Below are 21,595 nucleotides of genomic sequence, written 5' to 3'. Positions count from 1 at the left end.
TTAATAAGAAGAACTCAGCGTGGCTGTGGCGTCATCGAAAGAAAACTCTCAACTGCACAGCAAGCACTAGTTTTTTATACATTCTAAAACAAAGCATGCAAATGAAGTGTTGTTGTCGGCAGGGTAAACTGCCTTTTCAGGCCTGATCTCATCAGCATGTAAGTCTGCAGAGTGGATGAAACCTGCCCAGCTACTGACCACATAAAAGGGGTTTCTTCCAACTGAAAGTTTCACCCTAAGACAAAGGCAGAAAACAGTGTGCAAAATGATGTTCTGGAGACCAGTCCTGTCTGACCAGTTGACCGAAAAGAGAAAACAATAGACACAGCCATGCTGTGAAACTGACAGTTTGCATTACTTTGGAGACAGTCAGGGCTCAGAAAAACCAAGACATTTTAGGGTCTGTCGCACCAGTTATATATATAGATAATATAAATTTATATTCCCACACTACAGTTTAACAAAGTGACTTTTATTGACATTTTAGTATTTTGAAACACTATATTGTATGATAAATAATTTATAGAGAATAAAATCTGTAGGAAACGTGCCGGCAGTTTATTAACTGGTTTTTACTCTGTAATTTGTAAGATCAACAAAGCCAATATATCACTTCAGACTATAAAAAATGTAAACAAATGTCACGTTTTCAAGCTTTTCAACATCAGTTGCTGTTGAAGGAAAGATAAAGGTCCCATAATGCAATTCAAAAGCATAAATAAAAGAAAAAACCCATGAATAACAGTATGGACAACTATTAATTTACAGATATTTTTTTAAGTATTAAAGGGCCCATAGTTTACCTCTTTTATGATTTAATATTAATATTATAGTTGTTCTGAGTGTGCCACTTTAGGTTCAGTTTAAAACACAACTCAGATTGTTTTATTATAATGTGTTAAAAAGTGTCATGTTGAGGGCGTGTCCACAGCTCGCTGATTTATGGGTGTGTTGCTTCACATGTAGATTAGTTTCGGCTTCCCGCCCAACGTAACAAGGGGGCGGAGCCATGAACTCACCCGCTCTGTGTTTGAGGAGCAGGAGTGAGAGGATCAGCATTCAGCCGTACATGTACGACTCGGACACAGACCAAGCAGAAAGTACAAAATCATTTGTGTCTTTGTACAGTTTTACAGCCAACTGTGTGCTAGTTTTAGTGCCGAGCTTGTACACAGAAACTAATAACCACACACACTGAATTAACTTTGACTGAGGCACCGGATGCGTCGCTCGAAGCCGCGACACGGCACACCAGACACTCTCTGTGGCGCGGCAGAAACATGAAGTGTCCCGAATCGTCGCGCCACGCATTTTTGAATTCTAAACATAGGTTTCTGCAGCGGTCCGCGGCGCCCAGCCGTCGACTTGTGTACCCTGATAGAAACCGATGTTTAGAATTGTAAAACGCATGCTAGTTAAGATCACAGGGAGCTTCTGGGATGCAAACGGCTGAAGTATAAGGTAGACTCAATGAGAAGTACACATGTTTGCAAAACTACCTATAGATACAACCAATAATTCCGATTAGAGTGATAATGTGGAGAATATTGATCTTGTGTTGAGCCCAATGAGCCTTACATCTAAAAATAGAGCTAGGGTGTTCCTTTAGTGATATCGCTTCGACTCACGCTGAAAATGGCGGACGTGAATCAACAAACTGAGGATATGATGATGCGCCTGTCAATCAATATTGGTGGGCGGGGGACCGCTCTCCTACGTAAAGTTGCGGTCGGTCTGAAAACCGCTCCAATTGGTCCATCGTTTTTTATGTTGTTAAATTGAAAAAAAAGCACTGGGTGTGCTTATATCACCCCAATATGACGGTCTATACACCATACATGCACATATGGCTGTCCAAACAGCTTGAAAAGTAGATTTTTTACCATTGGCGCCCTTTAAAGAAAATCTTAAAAAATGCTTATATGTTTTTATAGAGTATCACATTTGCTACCTCAGACTTTTAGGGATTAAACAATTTAGAGAGAAAAACAGCTCAGTTTTATTTAAAGGATCAAACTGAGCAATAATAGACAGATGCAAATAATATGAATACACTTGCTTACATGCAGTTCTAATAGCTTGTCATGTAAATCAGTGAGCTTACTATTTGTATAAAGGTATCTAAGCGTCAGATGTCATCCCATTTCTCAAATAATATCTCTTAAATGCTTAGTTTTATGTTCAAGGCCAAGTTTTAAAACTCCTTATGCAATGCATACAGGGCCGACGCGTCTATAGAGGCGACCATAGGAGGCCGCCGAATAGAGAGGGCGGCGTCCGCGACATTTCCCTCGCCACCCGCGTGCTCAGCAGTTATATCCGCGCCTAGGGCGGCAGAATAGAGATGGCGACGTCCGCGACACCTCCCAGATGCCCCCCAACCCTCCCCCCACCCGGTCCTCACTTTGCTAACAGGTCACTTTCGTTTTTACTTTCGGGTTGAGGGTGGCGTGATTGTCCTTTGCCTAGAGCGGCAGTTCAGCTTGCTCCGGCCCTGAATGCATAGCAATGATGATTGAGAGATGAACACATGAAGGCTCCACCTCTGAGAAACAGTGAGAATAAAGGTTCTGGAAATAAATGATTTTAAAAAGATACAATTTTAGAAGAATAGATTTATATTTAGATCATATAGATATATAGATCCTTCTATCGATGAGGAAATGTGAAAGTAAAGGATCTGTAAATAAAGGTTTATTAAAAACCTGATAATCCTATTAGTGTTTGATGGAGATTTTAAATCTCACTTGAAGATCTAGATGCATTCTTTGGCATGTGATTAGTTTGTATGTTAATATTTGTCCTGTCTATTAGTTTTCTTGTTGTTGTTAAGTTTCTAGTTTCTTTAAATTAAGTTAAACATAATCATAATAATATATATAATAAGTCATAATAAGTCAAATTTAAGAGGGGTTTTCTTCAAAACGAGATAAATAATCTGCCAGTGGTGTAAGCAACATAATCTTGTTCTCGCTTTGAAATAACATAATTTTGCTTACCACATTGGAGAGATTATTGAGCTTGTTTTAATGAAAAACTCAACAACAAGGCAACTTAATTTTGACTTATTATTTCATGAAAACAATACAGTATTTTTTGCTTGTTCAGAAAATGCTTCTTGATTTAAAAATGTTAGATATTTGGATTAGAAACCAGACAAAAACTTGTTTTTTTGCAAATAAATTGACTTGTTATTATCAGTAAGATTGTATATCATATTAATACTGTATATTCATTTCGAGTGTGTCCTCATTGCAGCCTGTAGCATGATGATGTACTGGATCAGGTCCAATATGTAGAGGATATGCATGCGCGAGGTGTTGTTGCTAGAAATGAGAATTCATTCATTCATTCATTCATTCATTCATTTTCCTTCAGCTTAGTCCCTTATTTATCAGGTGTCACCACAGTAGAATGAACTGACAACTATTCCGGCATATGTTTCACGTAGCAGATGCCCTTCCAGCCGCAACCCAGTACTGGGAAACACCCATAAACTCTCACATTCACACACACTCATACACTATGGTCAATTTAGTTAATCCAATTCACATAGCGCATGTGTTTGGACTGAGAGGAAACCGGAGCACCCGAAGGAAACCAAGCCAACACGTGGAGAACTTGCAAACTCCACACAGAACTGACCCAGCCGGGACTCGAACCAGCAATCTTCATGTTGTGAGGCAACAGTGTTAACCACTGAGCCACTGTGCTGCCCCGAAATGAGAATTATTTCCATTAATTATTCAATTTATATTAATTATTCAAAATTATTACATTGTGTGTTATTAACATCTACACCTACCCTAATCCTAAACCCAACCATCACATTTATTAATGTCTGCACCTATGGTAACATGGTCATCATAACATGGGCATTACCATAGTGGGTGTTACAATGTCCACTATGTATTGGACCTTATCCAATATGTAATCATGATACAGACTGCAGTAAGGACATCTCTCATAATCTTCACCCACAATGTATATAGTTCCTGACCATTATTCTTACTGCTACTGGAGTAAAATCAACAACCGTATGACGACCACAAGGATATCACTGCATCACAGAGAGCACTGAGTGAGAAAGATGAAGAGAGAGAGGGAGAAAAACAGAGACAGAAGCACAGCAGGGTGGGCGGAATACTATAACAGCGCTGTGATTGGTCGGTTGTTATAATACTCCACCCACCTTAGCTGTGATCCTTTAGGTGTAGCGACGCCGTAGCCCTTGGAGTCCAGATTCCCTCCGACCTTCATGGTGTCGCAGGGCTTGCGCTGCTCTGTGTACTCGTTCATGGTGGACTCCAGCAGGAAGGCGTATTTGCCCTTGGACTTGCGGACGCGAGCGACGCCCTCTGCTGTGGTCTTGGTGAAGACGGTGGGCTCCGCTGACTTCATGTAACTCCACATTTTTTCATAGACTGCGATTTTTGATCTCTAGAGAGTGAAAGACACGTTGTGAAACACTGGAATTCGTATATTCCTATACCAGGGGTGCCCAAACTCAGAGATTAGCTCCAACTTACCTCAACACACCTGCCTGGAATTTTCTAGTATGCCTACATATAGCCTGATTAGCTAGTTCAGCTGTGTTCAATCGAGGTTGAAGCTAAAATCTGCAAGCCACCGGCCCTCCAGGACTGAATTTGGGCACCCCTACACTGAACACTTTGCAGTTATACACTCAATTGCATATAGTGTATGAGTTTAGTGTTGGTTTAAATGGATCACTAATGTTTTTTACTAACCAGAAGTTCATTTAAATGCCCAATATGTAAGTTTATCCACTAGAGGGCGTGTATTCACAACAAACAAATGCATAGTTTAATAAATCTATGACTGAGTGTGGAGTAGCGGGAGTTCGTCATTCTATGGGACTCCCGATACCAAGCTGACCAATCACAGCTCTTGCACTACGTGTCACCGCGACATGTAGTTACATTTTCAAGAGGTGCATATCATGGTTCGGAGGGTGTGTGACGTCATTAGCATGAACACGCAGAGCACGCTCCATCTCACTTGCTAAAACTGCTTATTTCTCTGGATTTGAGCATATTTACCACAAGGAGTTAGTGTGATTGGTGTAAAATACTATTTGTGTTGTAATATTTCTATGGCTGCATCTGAAAGCTCTAAAATACTGTATTCAGAGCCAGCATTCCAAGGCAGAAAGGTAGGGTAGCTGAGAGAGCTCAAGTGTTCAGTAAGCTAAGAAAACACTAAACAGGAGGCAGCCATGTTTGTCTCGCAACACATTTCCATTGTGGTTTGCACTATTTGCACCATGTTTTCATTTGTTCTGAGAATTTGGATGCGTGTGTTATCAAACTGCTGAAGATGTTTCTTAATTTTTTTTACAACTGTCATAGGAAATATAGATTTTGTTTTCACATCTTAAAAAAAAGTTTGTGCTATCAAACAATGAATCACGATTAATCACATCCAAGATAAAAGGTTGCATTTACATGATATATACATATGTACATATGTATAAATACACACACATACTTAAAAAATACACAAAAGAAATATATTCACATATATATTTAATTTGTTTTATACTCTCACCGGCCACTTTATTAGGTACACCTTAATAGTACCGAGTTGGACCCCCTTTAGCTTTCAGAACTGCCTTAATCCTTCGTGGCATAGATTGAACAAGGTACTGGAAATATTCCTCGGAGATTTTGGTCCATGTTGACTTGATAGCATCATGCAGTTGCTGCAGATTTGTTGGCTGCACATCCATGATGCGAATCTCCCGTTCCACCACATGACAAAGGTGCTTTATTGGATTGAAATCTAGTGGCTGTGGAGGCAATTCGAGTACCGTGAACTCATTCTCATGTTTAACAAAACAGTCTGAGACGATTTATAACATGGTGTGTTATCCTGCTGGAAGTAGCCATCAGAAGATGAGTAAACTGTGGTCATAAAGAGATGGACATGGTCAGCAACAATACTCAGGTAGGCTGTGGCGTTGACACGATGCTCAATTGGTACTAATGGACACAGAGTGTGTCAGGAAACTATCCCCCACACCATTACACAACCAGCAGCCTGAACTGTTGATACAAGGCAGGATGGATCCATGCTTTCATGTTGTTGATACCAAATTCTGACCCTACCATCTGAATGTCGCAGAAATCGAGACGCATCAACGTTTCTCCAATCTTCTATTGTCCAGTTTTGGTGGGCCTGTGTGAATTGTAGCTTCAGTTTCCTGTTCTTAGCTGACAGGAGTGGCACCCGGTGTGTTCTTCTACTGCTGTAGCCCATCCGCCTCAAGGTTTGATGTGTTGTGTGTTCAGAGATGCTCTTCTGCAGACCTCGGTTGTATCGAGTGCTTATTTGAGTTACTGTTGCCTTTCTATCTTGAACTGTTGCTATTCTCTTCTGACCTCTGGCATCAACAAGGCATTTGCACCCACAGAACTGCCGCTCACTGGATATGTTCTGTTTTAAAAAACATTTTCTGTAAACCCTAGAGATGGTTGTGCGTGAAAATCCCAGTAGATCACAGTTTGAACTGCAGCAGATCGTCTTGACCATGTCTACATGCCTAAATGCATTGAGTTGCTGCCATGTGATTGGCTGATTAGAAATTTGCGTTGACGAGCAGTTGGACAGGTGTACCTAATAAAGTGGCCGATGAGTGTATTTATATACACAACAATATACACAGTATGCACAAATATATTCTGTAAAAATAAACTTTTAGTTGGATGTGATTAATCTCGATTAATTGTTTGACAGCAATAAAAACGAAAAGAAAGAAGAGTGAGACTGATAATAGAAGCCGGAAGAGGAGATAACAATGTCAAATTTACTGTCCCCCATAAGCAATAGTTTGTTTTGTTTTATATAAGATTATATAATCTAGCTTCATTCATTCATTAATTATTAATCATTTCCTTTTTGGCTTAGTCCCTTTATTAATCAGGGGTCGCCACAGCGGAATGAACCGCCAACTTATCCAGCAGATGTTTTACGCAGCGGATGCCCTTCAAGCTGCAACCCAACACTGGGAAACACCCATACACATGCTTTCACACACATACACTACAACCAATTTAGCTTATTCAATTCCCCTATAGCGCATGTGTTTGGACTGTGGGGGAAACCGGAGCACCCGGAGGAAACCCACGCCAGGGCTTGAACCAGCGACCTTCTTGCTGTGAGGCAGTTGTGCTATACACTGTGCCACTGTGACGCCTAATCTAGCTTTATAAATGTAAATACATTTTTGGAAAGTCTACATTTTAAAAACTTTCTGGGATTTAAGATGATGACCGGATTGTCTGTCACTGTCTTTTATTTGAAATCTTTTGAGGGAGACGCAGTGGTGCAGTAGGTAGTGCTGTCGCCTCACAGCAAAAAGGTCGCTGGTTCGAGCCTTAGCGACAAGCCTGGGTCAGTTAGCTTTTCTGTGTGGAGTATGCATGTTCTCCCTGCGTTCGCGTGGGTTTTCTCCCGATGCTCTGGTGTCCTCAGTCCAAAGACATGCGGTATAGGTGAATTGGGAAGGATAAATTTTCCATAGTGTATGAGTGTGAGTGAGTGTGTATGGATGTTTCCCAGAGATGGGTTGCAGCTGGAAGGGCATCTGCTGCATAAAACATGTGCTGGATAAGTTGGCGGTTCATTCCACTGTGGTGACCCCGGATTAATAAAGGGACTAAGCCGAAAAGAAAATGAATGAATGAATGAATGAAATCGTTTGCACCATCAGGAATGTCTTTCCTGTCGCATTTGATCAATTGAATCCACCCCTGCCCAGTAAAACATTAATTTCTGTCAGTTTTGCACTCGCTCAGCTCTGATCTGTGCACCACTGCTCTGTCTTTTGCCGTACAGAAAAGACGAATGGCTCTAATACGGCTTGTTTTGTCCTCTGAGATCTCCTATTTGACATGCTGATGTCCCAGTGTGTGTTGCAGTTGATCATCTGTGTCTCTTTCATCCGCAGGCTTTAGTCTGGAGCTCCAGCATGTGAGAGAAAAGCGACGGCGCGTGACGGACACTCAATCCATTATAATGTTGGTCACGTCCAGCCTGGAGTCGAATGCTGTTGTGCCGTAACACTCCAAAATAAAACATCACACACGCCGATGAATAAACAACACCCTCGACAAACCTGCGCTCACACATAACAAATGACAAACAAACTCAAGTGCTCGTCCAAACACCGCAGGACGCCTGACATTTACTTATTTCTTATATTCCTGGTTTGCTGATCAGATGCTTCTCTCCAGTATATCAGCCATGCTCTGAGACAAGCTGACGCTCTTATTGTGATGGTTGCAGAATGAATATTATATCATATTCGCCCTCCCTTTTCTTTTTCAAATATTTCCCAAATGATGTGTAACAGAGCAAGGAATTTTTCACAGTATTTCCTAAAATATTTTTTCCTCTAAAGAAAGTCATTCATTTATTTTCATCCTCTTTTCCGGGGCCGGGTCGCGGGGGCAGCAGTCTGAGGAGAGAACCCCAGACTTCCCTCTCCCCAGACACTTCCTCCAGCTCCTCCGGGGGGATCTCGAGGTGTTCCCAGGCCAACCGAGAGACATAGTCCCTCCAGCGTGTCCTGGGTCTTCCCTCAGGTCTCCTCCCGGTGGGAGATGCCTGGAACACCTTCCTAGGTAGGCGTCCAGGAGGCATCTGAAACGGATGCCTGAGCCACCTCAGCTGACTTTACTTGATGTGGAGGAGCAGCAGCTCTACTCCGAGCTCCTCCCGGGTGACAGAGCTCCTCACCCTATCTATAAGTGTTCGCCCTGCCACCCTGCGAAGGAAACTCATTTCAGCCACTTGTATCCGAGAACTTGTCCTTTCAGTGATGACCCAAATCTCATGACCATAGGTGAGAGTAGGAACGTAGATTGACTGGTAAATCGAGAGCTTTGCCTTTCAGCTCCTTCTTTACCACAATGGACCAATACAATGTCCGCATTACTGCTGCCGCTGCATCAATCCGCCTGTCAATCTCACGTTCCATCCTTCCCTCACTCGAGAACAAAACCCCAAGATACTTGAACTCCTCCACCAGGGCTAAGGACTTTCCTCCAACCTGGAGAAGGTCTAATTTGTTTAATTTCGGCTAGAATCAAAGCAGTTTTAATTGATTTTTATTGTATGCATTACAGTTGTTGTCTCACCCTGAAGAACTCTTTGGTGGAGCCCGAATCGAGAGTCCCATAGGCGATCTCTGTCTGCTTGGCCAGGTCTTCTGCGCTCTCGATAGGCGACACCATTCTCTCCACGGTGAGGAAAGCTGCCAGGTTTGCAGTGTAGGAGGAAATAATGATGAGAGTGAAGAACCACCAAACTCCTCCGACTATACGCCCAGACAGAGACCTGAGAGGAAGAAAGAGCATACACTGTAAAAACCAATCTGTAAATTAGCAGTTTTCCTTATTTTATGATTCCTGCTTTTATTTTCGCCTGTTTATTTCTGCTTTTGAATTGCATTATGGGAGCTTGATCTCTCTTTTGACAACTTTTAACCTTGAAAAGTTCGAAAATGTGACTTTTATGAACATTTGTAATAGTTTGCAGTGCTATATTGTCTGCATTGGGGTTGTAGATTATGCTACAAAAACCTCGTAATTATCTGCCGGTACATTTTCTGTTATTTTACACACTTATCTCTATATATTATTTCTTATATATTATATTATTTCAGAGATCAACATCCCATCATGCAATTCACAACCATAAATAAATGGAAAACACTTGTGAATCACAAAATAAGTGTATAGGTCAAACACTTAAAAAAGATCTTAAGATGTAGAGTAAAAAATGGTAGCTGTGGTTGCTGGAATTTAACCATTAAAAATATAGTAGGAACGTAAATACACTTCTAAATTTTACGGTAAATTATTGTATTTCATACATTTTTATGTCATCAACATCATAGACCTCAAGAAAAAAAAGTCTATAAAGAATTAACATTGGATTAATCCATATTTGACCCAATTTTAGATTACAACAACCCAGCATTTATCTACCCTCCAGGCACACAGGGTCATAAGACATTAATATTAGGTTAGATTTAGGTCACAACGTCAGGTGACCAAACTTCAATGTCCAACATTATTTTGATGTTAAAAGATGTTGATATTTGGATGATGTTGGAAAGTGACCAAAATCCATCATCAAGCCAACATCTTAAACCATCGTCCATATTGACCATATTGACGTCCATATTAACCATATTGACCATATTGACGTCCATATTAACCATATTGACCATATTGACGTCCATATTAACCATATTGACCATATTGACGTCCATATTAACCATATTGACCATATTGACGTCCATATTAACCATATTGACCATATTGGCGTCCATATTAACCATATTGACCATATTGACGTCCATATTAACCATATTAACCATATTGACCATATTGACCATATTGACATCCATATTAATCATATTGACCATATTGACGTCCGTATTAACCATATTGACCATATTGACGTCCATATTAACCATATTGACCATATTGACATCCATATTAATCATATTGACCATATTGACGTCCATATGAATCATATTGACCGTATTGACGTCCATATTAACCATATTGACCATATTGACGTCCATATTAACCATATTGATGTCAAATACTGACATTTATTCACCAGGTATGGCAACCAAAATCCAACATCTGATAGACATCATATTGGTAACATCCATACAACGTCAAGCTGCAACATCATTAGATGTTAATATATGGTTGATTTTTAGATTGGATGTTGGGCTTGGATGTCCGCCTGACTTTAGGTTCTCACGTCAACCCATTTTCCATTTCCAAAAAAAATGCAACATCCCTACGATGTTGGGGTACAACGTCAGTCATGTTGGCATTCTGTGCCTGCTGGGTATTTACATCCATAATAATGAATGTTTTTATTTTCCCCTATTTATTTCTGCTTTTGAATTGCATTATGGGAGCTTAATCTTTCTTCCAACAACTTTTAACCTTGTAAAGTTCAAAAATAAGACTTTTATGAACATTTTTAATAGTTTGCAGCGCTATATTGCCGGGGTTGGTGTTATATTACACTACAAAAACCTGGTAATATGCTGCCAGCACATATTCTGTTATTTTACACACTTATCTCTCTGTATATATATATATATATATTTTTTTTTTTATTATCTTTTTTCTAAAATGTCAATTAAAGTCACTTTGTTAAACTGTACAGTTGAATTATCAACAGAGATAGCCATGCCATGGTTGGTGAATCCATATTTGACCCAATGTTGGATTACAACAACCCAGCATTTATCCGTTTACATGCATAATAGTCAGTGGTGGAAAGAGTACTGAAAAATCATGCTTAAGTAAAAGTAGCATTACTTGCCTACAAATGTAGTGCAAGTAGAGTAAAAGTATCTGTTGTAAATATTACTCAAAGTATGAGTAAAAGTAGACCTTTCAAAAGGTTATGCTGTAAAAAGCTGATGCATTTACATATAATTTGTGGATATGTGTAAACGTAACATTCTGTAGTGCATTTAGTTATTGCCCAGCAGGCACAACATCATAAGACGTTAATATTAGGTTCGATTTAGGTTTTTGACATCAGGTGACCAAAATTCAATGTCTAGCTAGCATCTAAGGACATTGTTATTTTGATATACAATAATGACGTCAAATGACGTTGATATTTGGTTGATTTTAGGTTGTTAGAAACTGACCAAAATCCAGCGTCATATTGATATCAGATATTGACATTTATTTGGCAGGTAAGGCAACCAAAATCCAAAATCTGATAGACGTCATAGTGGTAAAGTCCACACAAAGTCAAGCTGTAACATCATGAGACGTTGATATTTGGTTGATTTTAGGTTGTTAGAAACTGACCAAAATCCAGCGTCATATTGATATCAGATATTGACATTTATTTGGCAGGTAAGGCAACCAAAATCCAAAATCTGATAGACGTCATAGTGGTAAAGTCCACACAAAGTCAAGCTGTAACATCATGAGACGTTGATATTTGGTTGATTTTAGGTTGTTAGAAACTGACCAAAATCCAGCGTCATATTGATATCAGATATTGAGATTTATTTGGCACGTATGGCAACCAAAATCCAACATCTGATAGACGTCATAGTGGTAAAGTCCACTCAATGTCAAGCTGAAACATCATGAGACATTGAAATTTGGTTGATTTTAGGTTGGACGTTGGACATTGATGTAGGCCTGACACTGACGTCAAACAGATTTTCATTTCCAAACAAAATGCGACATCTCCATGTCGTTGGGGTACAATGTCACCCTGACATCATGTTGACATCTTGTGCCTGCTGGATGTTTAGGGCCATTTCACTCATCATACAGTAAACAGCCGTCATCTTCTCATCAATGACATGCATCTAAACAGTGTCTGGGTCAATGCGTGTAAAGATTTTGGACATCTTTTTGGACACTTTTAATGCGTCCAAACAGTTTGCTGCAATTTTAAATCACCCATGTCTTGAGGTAGTTCATTATAGGGGTGGGCGAAATGACCTAAAATTAATATCACGGTATTTTTCATCTTTTGAACGGTGACGGTATAATATCATGGAATTACTTTCAATAACAAAATAATATACATCTCAAGGAAGAACGGACAAAAGAAAGTTTCACTTCTATCCCCCTTTAAAAGTTTTGGTTTGGGTCATTGTAAATGCTCAGTCTCGTTATGAGCTGATCTTCATTTCTCTGTGTTGGTGGAATAAAGCAGGCGAGTCAGCCGCACCAATTTATGAGCAGACAGAGCAGGATTCTCATGATGACCATCGGCGCAATTCCGCTCTTTGTTATGAGCCGTAGTTTCAGTGTAAACTTAGTAAAGGTGAGTTTCTTTGGCGATGATGTGTACAGTGTTAGATTTTATATTTAGCAGACATTTGCGCTGAACACGCGGTGAATGCAACACATCGAGATTCGGGCACCTTCTCCGAAAACACTCGATTGATCTCAGCTGGCGGATCAACATTTAGCTCATGTCATGATCGCTGTCATCTGCGCCATTATTATTATTATTATTATAACTTTAGGTGAGGTTTGCAAACCTGTGCACTTTTCACTCTTCAGCCGTTTGCATTTCCTGCAGTAACAAAAGCTCCCTGTTATCTGACAGCGGGAAGCGTTGAGTGACTGACAGCTAATATGAACCAATACAGCAGCAGGGTAGAGCGATTCAGCAAGTTTTTAGAGAAAATCAAATCAGATTGCACTACAACCATTATATTCAGACACACAAATGCTCCCAAATATATTATGAGGGCACATAGATTACATTTCGGGCGTCATGCGACCAAAATGGTTGCAATTTCGAGCCCTGTAGTATAAGGACATGTATTCAGACCACAACTGAACGTTTGCAGAAAATTGAATACCTTATTATTTAGAATTAGCTATTATTGATGTAAATGGAGCCGTTTAAGGCGCATAATTGATTTATTACGGTATTGACGGTATTAGAAAATCCATGTCGTGGTGCAACGTCACACCGGTGATGACTAAGACACCGGTGTACCGCCCACCCCTAGTTCATTATGAGGTGATTTACCTTTTATCTGAGATCTGATTGGACAGGAATCGCAGGACTGATTTTTCTAATTCCCATAGATAAGAAAAATATAGTGAATGCAGGTTGAAGGAAAGTAATGGAGTAAAAGTACCGATACAGCACTAAAAATTTACTCAAGGGAAAGTAAAAGCATTTATAAAATGACTTAGTAAATTACAATTCCTGAGAAAAACTACTCAATTACAGTAATTTGAGTAGTTGTAATTAGTTACTTTACACCATTGATAAAAATGTATGTTTTTTCACATTTAAGTGCACCAAATCTGTGAAATTTTGCAAATGGAAATACAAACTCCATTTTTTTGACCTAAAATACAGCTAAAACAGTAATATTGTGATATATTACGAGCATTTTAACAGCGAAGGATAGAAAAGACAATCACAGCTTCTGTTTCATGCTGATTTTAAACTACTGAAGGAGAAATGTGTAAGCCTGGCATGTAACGAAGCATAAAAATGGATTTGTTACTGTTCAGTATCAGTCTGAACCTGATGTGCCTCCATCTGATTGCTTTTCCAAAGACAACTTTCACATTAAGCCATATGAAATATCACATCTGTAATCTGTGGTTTCCATTTAGCAAACAAACAATCATCAATTACGAACATGCACAGAGATCTAGTAATGTTTTTTGGAGTCCTACATCAGCCATTACTTAAAAAAACAGCATTGGTGAAGAGTAACACATGCGATGTTTCATTTAGCATTTTCTGTCATAATTTAAGACTTCATTTTCTCACTCTGCAAGATGGTGATATTACATTTGTACTTTAGAAGTGACTCTACACTATTTCAAGTGACAGAACTCTCATTATAAGACTGCAGCACGTCTGTGAGACCTGCAGTAAATCCAGAAAAATTAGTCTCCGACGAGATCTCGTTAAAAGCGTGCCATTCTCTCTCTTAGACTAATCTACTGAAACACAGTTCATCAATAACAATGACACAACTCGGAGATTCATTCAAACACCATAGTAAAATTTAATCACCCTAAAACACCAGGCAAATGCATATTATATTGCGATACGCCGCAGGGAATGGAAAGGTTTCTCCAACAATAAACGCTGGTAAAAAATGGAAATGGAACTGCCCAATTGAGTGTCAAGTCAAATTACGCAATTTCTTATTGGATCCCCTCAGAAGAAAACAAATCTATCAGTTTATTTGGTTTCTGGTCCATTTAACTAACAAAGTCTGCTTACACTCTCCCAAGGAAAAAACTATAGTATAATATCTAACACTGATTATCTTAAGAAACTAACACTGAATTAGACTGGAATGTGAATACATTTCAAATGTAATGCATTACTACAGTTATTTGATTATTAATGCAGACCACATAAAATCAATTACTATTTTTCTTATATTTTTTTTAATACAGAGATCTACCTTTTACATAAGAATTGCACTTCAATCACTGTCTGGTTCGGCTCAGCTGCCAAAACCGACCTCCGTAGACTACAGCGAATAGTCCGGACTGCTGAACGAATCACTGGCACAACCCTTTCTACACTTCAAGAACTGTACTCTTCCAGAGTGAGTAAAAGGGCTCGCAAAATCACTCTGGACCCCTCACACCCAGCACACTACCTGTTCGAACTGTTACCGTCTGGTCGGCGCTTCAGAGCACCAAGCACAAAAACAGCCAGACACAGGAAAAGTTTCTTTCCTCAGGCTGTCTACCTTATGAACAGTTAAATATTCCCCTACTGTGCAATAAATATGTGCAATACTTTCTCATACGCACTTGTACACAGCACCTTATATCAATATACAATGCAATACTTTCTAGATTCGCATTTGTACACAGCACCTTATAACCTGTATATTTATAACAATCTGTACATACAACTCAACATCCAGATGACTAACCGCATCTGTTTAATGTTTATCATTATTATTATTATTTAATTTTTTCAGATTTATTTTGTGTTGTCACTTGTCACTTTATGTACACTAGAAGCTTCTGTAGCCAAAACAAATTCCTTGTGTGTGTGAAGCACACTTGGCAATAAAACTGATTCTGATTATTGTCAAAGACAAAAAAAAAAAGAGCTGTTGTTGTGCTGAGAAATGCACCCTTTCATAGACTTTCATTAGCATTCTTAATCTACATTTAAAAAAAAAAAATCAAAGGTTGTAATTGATTAAAACGTAAAATGATTATTATTTTGATGGAAAAAAACAGGACAAGCAGTGAAACACATTTTAAAACGCACTAGGTTTACAAATAAAAGTAAAATAATAATACTGACTGTAGTGAAGCCAAAAATTAGGCTTTATTGTGTTTTAAACAGACATTTAGGCTACATGGAACACATAAAAACTAAATTAAACCACACATTAAACAATGTACTTGATTTCATCAGTATTGTATTTAAAGTCAATCTATTTATTTATCTTCTGTAAGGCAACGGTTCCATTCATTAAACTAACCTCAGTCACTCTCGTTAGTGTGAAAACTCTATTAATATTATTTTTAATCAATTTCAGTTAATAGATGCACATTTCAGTGGGGGTGCATTTTACGGCAGGGGTGCATTTCTCGGCACAAAAACGGCATGTGTAATGTTTTTTTTTTATTGGAACTTTCAACAAGAGTAAAAATATATACAGAAAATGTATAAATCCTATAACAACAACAACAACAACAACAACAACAACAACAACAACAACAACAGAAAAATAGACAACAGAACAAAACAAAACAAAAAGAGAAACAAAAAACAATGCCAGGGGTAATATAAATTACAATAGAACATTTAAATCTATCTCAAAGCATGGTCACAGTGACGTACAAAAAGGTCATATAGAAAACAGTCAGCTGGGTACTATAGAAAAGAGACAATATTGTGAGATTGACATAGTGTTATTGACTTGAAAGCTTTAACATTGCTGGAGGTAGAGATTGTATCCAAATAATATTTCAAATCTTTACAAAAAATAAGATACGGGCTTATAAAGGGACTGTATACACATTTTTGATAGTAAAATAAATAAATTTTTTAGAAAATATTTGTATTTTACTTTATCAACATGATAAAATCCAAATAAAGCATCATTGTATAACAAACAAACACTCAGACAAAGTAATGCATAACTGTTTCTAAATTTAAAAATAGCGCATACATTTTAACCAATCAAGTTTAAGATGTGGTTTGAGTTATGTGGAACTGAACCAATCACAAGGCAGTGCTCGTGCTGCTATTATCCAATTATTGCTTTGCAAGAAGGTGTCGGGGGCGGGGCGAAACAGTAGCGGTTCACACAGTTGGAAATGGGTAAGTGGCAAGTTTATAAAAGGTAAAATATGATGATTCACATTGATGTTTATTAAGTACACCGGCCAAAATGTGTAAAATGACGGTTATTAATACAAACCGCGGGCTTTATTACTGATTTGTTTGTTTGAATTGTCACTGGAGAAACAAATGTGTAAACAGAAGGGATTAATCTGAGGTAATGTTACAACTTTGAGAGGATCAGTCGATGTTTTTTTTAGTTTGTTTGTTTTTTTATCATGGACTAAGTACTATACCGACCGATTCAAACTGTAGAAACCGGAGAAGTTGAAAATCATCGGGTTTAAGGCTCGGACCTCCCTGTTTACAAATCAGCTAGGATATCTTTACTGCATTACTACACACAGGTAAGCGATTAAGTGAAATGTAAACAGCAATGGATAAATATAAACAGGAAAAAGGGATTCTAACAGCATTTATATGTCACCTTTTAGTCTTTTAAAAAACTTTCTTTATCAATATTGTCATATTTGTAATATTTTTCTTGAACAGACATTACATAGAAAATCTGTACCTCTGGCATTACATTCTGAGTGAATAATCGGTTTGAAGTCGGTTTTTTTGTAAATGCATTCGCTATATTATTATTATTACTATTATTATTATGAGTATTATTAATAAGGGTGTTCAACAAACAGGAAAACAATACTATAGTAACTTATAGTAAGTAGGCATGGCACAATAACCCATTTCAAAGTATACCGCGGTTTGGAAAAGGCAAGGTTTTAAAACCACTTTAATAGGAAAACCATTTTTATAGGACTACAGTATCTCCAGCAGAAAACATATCCAAAGATGCCGTTTTAAATAGTAAAGAAATCAGTGCTTTCGAAACTAATGAAGACAGCAGAAGTCAATGATTTAATTATTTAGCCTGACATGTTTACTGTTCCAAAATATTGTAAATGTTTCTCAAAATAAAATATTTTGTGTTCAAAGGGGAAAAAGGTTTTAGTTTTAACCCAGACATTTTAAAAGAAGATATTTTAGAGCAGTGATCACATTACCGTGAAACCGTGATATTTTTATCCAAGGATATCAGACCGTCAGAAACTTATATCAACCATGCATAATAGGAAGTACTATATTGCTTTTGAACCATACTACAGTAAAGTGTATTATACTGTATGGATTAGAATTTAGTTTTAATTTACTGTTTAAATAAGAACTTTGTTAATGAATGCATACTGTAGTATTATAGTGAAATCAAAAACTGTAACAGTTACTGTTGTATACTTGCAGTATTGGGTATTGTTTATATTGCTATAGTTGTTGTGTTACCATAGCAACTATAATATTACCTCATCCTATTAAGTACTTTACAACAATGTTAAAACTGATTCCAACTGCAGTTATATTTGCGATATGGACTAAGTTACACTTTTACATTTTTTTAAAGCTATCTTTATCAATATTGTCATAGTTATAATATTTTTCCTGAACAGATGTTGCACAGAAAATCTTTACCACTGATGTTACATTCTGATTTAAAAAATTTGTTGGAAATCACGGCATTTTTGTATCTTTTTAAAGGATTATTATTATTATTATTACTTTCTAAAAACTAGAAAAAATACTATAGTAATTTATAGTAAGTACTAGGGTTGGGTCGATAGAAGTTGCTTAGCCGGCATCGCAATCTTCTGCCGCGTACCCGTCACAGCAGCAACTCGATCGTGAAAAATAAACAGCTCCGTTTACACTAATACGTCTTAGTTTTAAAATTTAATTTTAGAACGAAAATGATCCACATCCACACTGGCGTTTCACTTAGCATTTCTGATAAACCCTCCTTCCACACTATATCACTGAAAACGTACATCACATGACCCCAAACACACACACACACACACACACACACACACACACACACAGACACAAACACACACTGTCATGCACTGCAGCATCTGTACTATAATTTATATAGTTAAACTTACCGTATTGGGTATTTTTTTATATTGCTATAGTTGATGTGTTACCCCCACAGTCCAAACAAATGCGCTATATATGTGAATGTGAGAGTGTTTCCCAGTACTGGGTTGTGGCTGGAAGGGCATCTGCTGCATAAAACAAATGCTGGGCTAGTTGGCGGTTCATTTATTCATCATTAATATGAATTTCTATAGTATTTTTTTTTTCTTGAATCAATAATGTGAATTAAAATTATTAATTAGCAATACTTATAAACTAATCCATTACAATGATCTATTCCTGCATTCACTATTTTTTTTATATCAAGCTACATCTATATTATTGTTCTGAATAAAGAACAAGAACAAGAGAAACATGCATTTACTGTACTTTTAAATTTTTTTTTAGAAATGGTGCAAAACCCTCAACAAAAGCATATACAGTCCATAAACAACCTTGGAGTCTTTAAAAAAAAAAAGTCTATATTTAAAAATCAGTTTCCCAATGGAGAACCTGACCGTTGTGCTCTTATTAGTCTGAACAGTTCTTCAAACTAACCAATATATTGTTCAGCACTGGGAATGTGTCTGTCAGCACTGATGTCATAATGCCCCTTTAATACCTGATGTCACAGTGTCTGCTTTTAGCTTCTGATGTCAGCTGTTTTTCTACTGCTTTTATGAATAATTTGACTTGAATCTGTCAAGTCATGATGTCGATTATAGTTCAGCTCAGTAGGCTTTGCGTATTTTAAGTGTGCGACTGTAGTCTGTACTGTCCCTGCACTGCTCAGAAATACATTTTAAATGCAGAGAGAGCGAGGCGCTGACCCCATCGGAAGAGTCCCGTCCTCAGAGAATACCTGTACTGACGAGAGAGCACAGTCGCACCTTTAAAGGACAAACGGCCCAAAAAGATATTCAGGGCCAAATGAATCTGCAGACATTTTTTTATTTATTTCTGCGCAGATTCAACATTTTGGGGGTGTATAGTTACTGAAAACTTAAAATATTACATGAAAAATAATAACCATGAACAACAACTGTTGAAGGTTTACAATGCAAATCCAATTAGATCCACTTGCTTGGTAAACAAAGCAAGTCTCATATAATATATCTACTAAAAGACAAACAAAATTCATTGTAAATAATCATATAAACATTTGGGTATTGAAATTAATTTAAAACGAAATATATATTAACACACTTTTATATAAGCAAATAGATATATTGGTTTATATAAAATTGCTCTGTGCCATGATTAATTGCAGTAAAACCAAAATAGACACAGGTTTAAAAAAAACAAAAACTAGCAAAATGATAAATCAGCATTGTATACTCACAGTGTGACTATTTGTGAATGATCACATTACGATATTGATGCTGAAACGATACATTGTGCAGCCCTAATCAGTCGAGTGTTTGAACCCATTCCTTTTTGTGACCAGACATGATTTCCTATTTCAAAATGAGGAAGAAATCAAGCTGTTTTATACATTCAATACAGTGAAAAAGGCTAGGCCTATTAGCATTTAGGGGTCAAAGTTAATTGTTTCTTCGGTGCACCGCGATGCAGACGCGTACAATTCGTTATCGGTTCAGTAATAATCATAACCGGTTATTATGTACTGACGTCATTTATCTCATATGCGCTCTGTCGCGAAGGAGGCGAGCGCGGGTATTCACAACACTACAGGCGCCAACTACTTAAAAATTTCACTGTGTGTGTGTTTTCTGGAAAGTCTTTTACTGGCACTTACAGCAGAAGCCCCTATTTCTCTGCGATTGGGGAATGAAAGTACTCAATTTCTCTCTCTCTCTCTCTCTCTCTCTCTCTCTCTCACTCTCTCACTCTCACTCTCTCTCTCACTCTCACTCTCACTCACTCACTGTGGCCCATTTCACCTGCTGGTGTGATTTTTCTCTCAGCTGCTGGCAAGACTTTTCCTCCACTCTCTTTTCCTCTCGGCTTTATACATATCCTAGGAGATTCAATCTTCATAGTCTTTTGAGTTAGTAACAGTCAAAAAACATAAGTCCAGGGATAAGAGTTTATAGTTTAGATAAAACCACTGATGTTTATGGTAAAGATTATAATCACTGTCATATGCATTTAACTTGACACTCAAAAATGAAAGTTGCAGGCAGCAGTTACATTATTTCACCAATAGATGGCAACAACTAGCACAGAAATTTCAGAATAAAGCGCCGGAGCGGTCGGTAACTCTGGTGTAATTTTAACAGGAGTGTGCGGCCTCACAATATCACTCCCGAGCAAGCAAGCAAGCACGTGTGTGTGTGTGTTTGTTTGGTGCTGTCTATGTTTGTGTATGTGTGTGAATGAGATACAGTGTGGTGCTGTGTGTGTGTGTGTGTGTGTGTGTGTGTGTGTTTATACAGACAGCTTGTTATAGCCACCCTCCAAACTACAACACTGTGTATGGAAAGCATCGTCAATGCACCATGATGCACTGAAATATCGAATTGAACCGAATTGATGGCATGTTAATCGTAACAGAACCGTGAGACCAGGTTCACACCTCTAATAGCATTACATTAGAAATAGGCTTAATGCTTCTAAAATAGGGCAGCATGGTGGCACAGTGGGTAGCACAATCGTCTCACAGCAAGAAGGTCGCTGGTTCAAACCCTGGCTGGGTCAGTTGGCATTTCTGTGTGGAGTTTGCATGTTCTCCCCATGTTGGCGTGGGTTTCCTCCGGGTGCTCCTGTTTCCCCCACATGAATGAGTGTGTTTGGGTGTATCCCAGTGATG

General features: G+C 38.1%; 1 protein-coding gene across 1 annotated transcript in view; it reads right to left on the bottom strand.

Moving 5' to 3' along the window:
• gria4a (glutamate receptor, ionotropic, AMPA 4a) overlaps nt 1-21,595 on the bottom strand; it is a 154,950-nt gene that overhangs the window by 25,410 nt on the left and 107,945 nt on the right. The window contains exons 9-10 of the mRNA XM_056474044.1: nt 9,165-9,363; nt 4,193-4,440 (exon numbers count right to left, since the gene is read on the bottom strand). Of these exons, the coding sequence (XP_056330019.1) occupies nt 4,193-4,440; nt 9,165-9,363 (447 nt within the window). The remainder of the gene's footprint in view (nt 1-4,192; nt 4,441-9,164; nt 9,364-21,595) is intronic.

The sequence above is a fragment of the Danio aesculapii genome, chromosome 15, assembly GCF_903798145.1.
Source record: "Danio aesculapii chromosome 15, fDanAes4.1, whole genome shotgun sequence".
In the NCBI taxonomy this organism is placed as follows: Eukaryota; Metazoa; Chordata; class Actinopteri; order Cypriniformes; family Danionidae; genus Danio; species Danio aesculapii.
The sequence above is the reverse complement of the archived record's forward strand: the minus strand, read 5'-3'. Positions and strand labels throughout refer to the sequence as shown.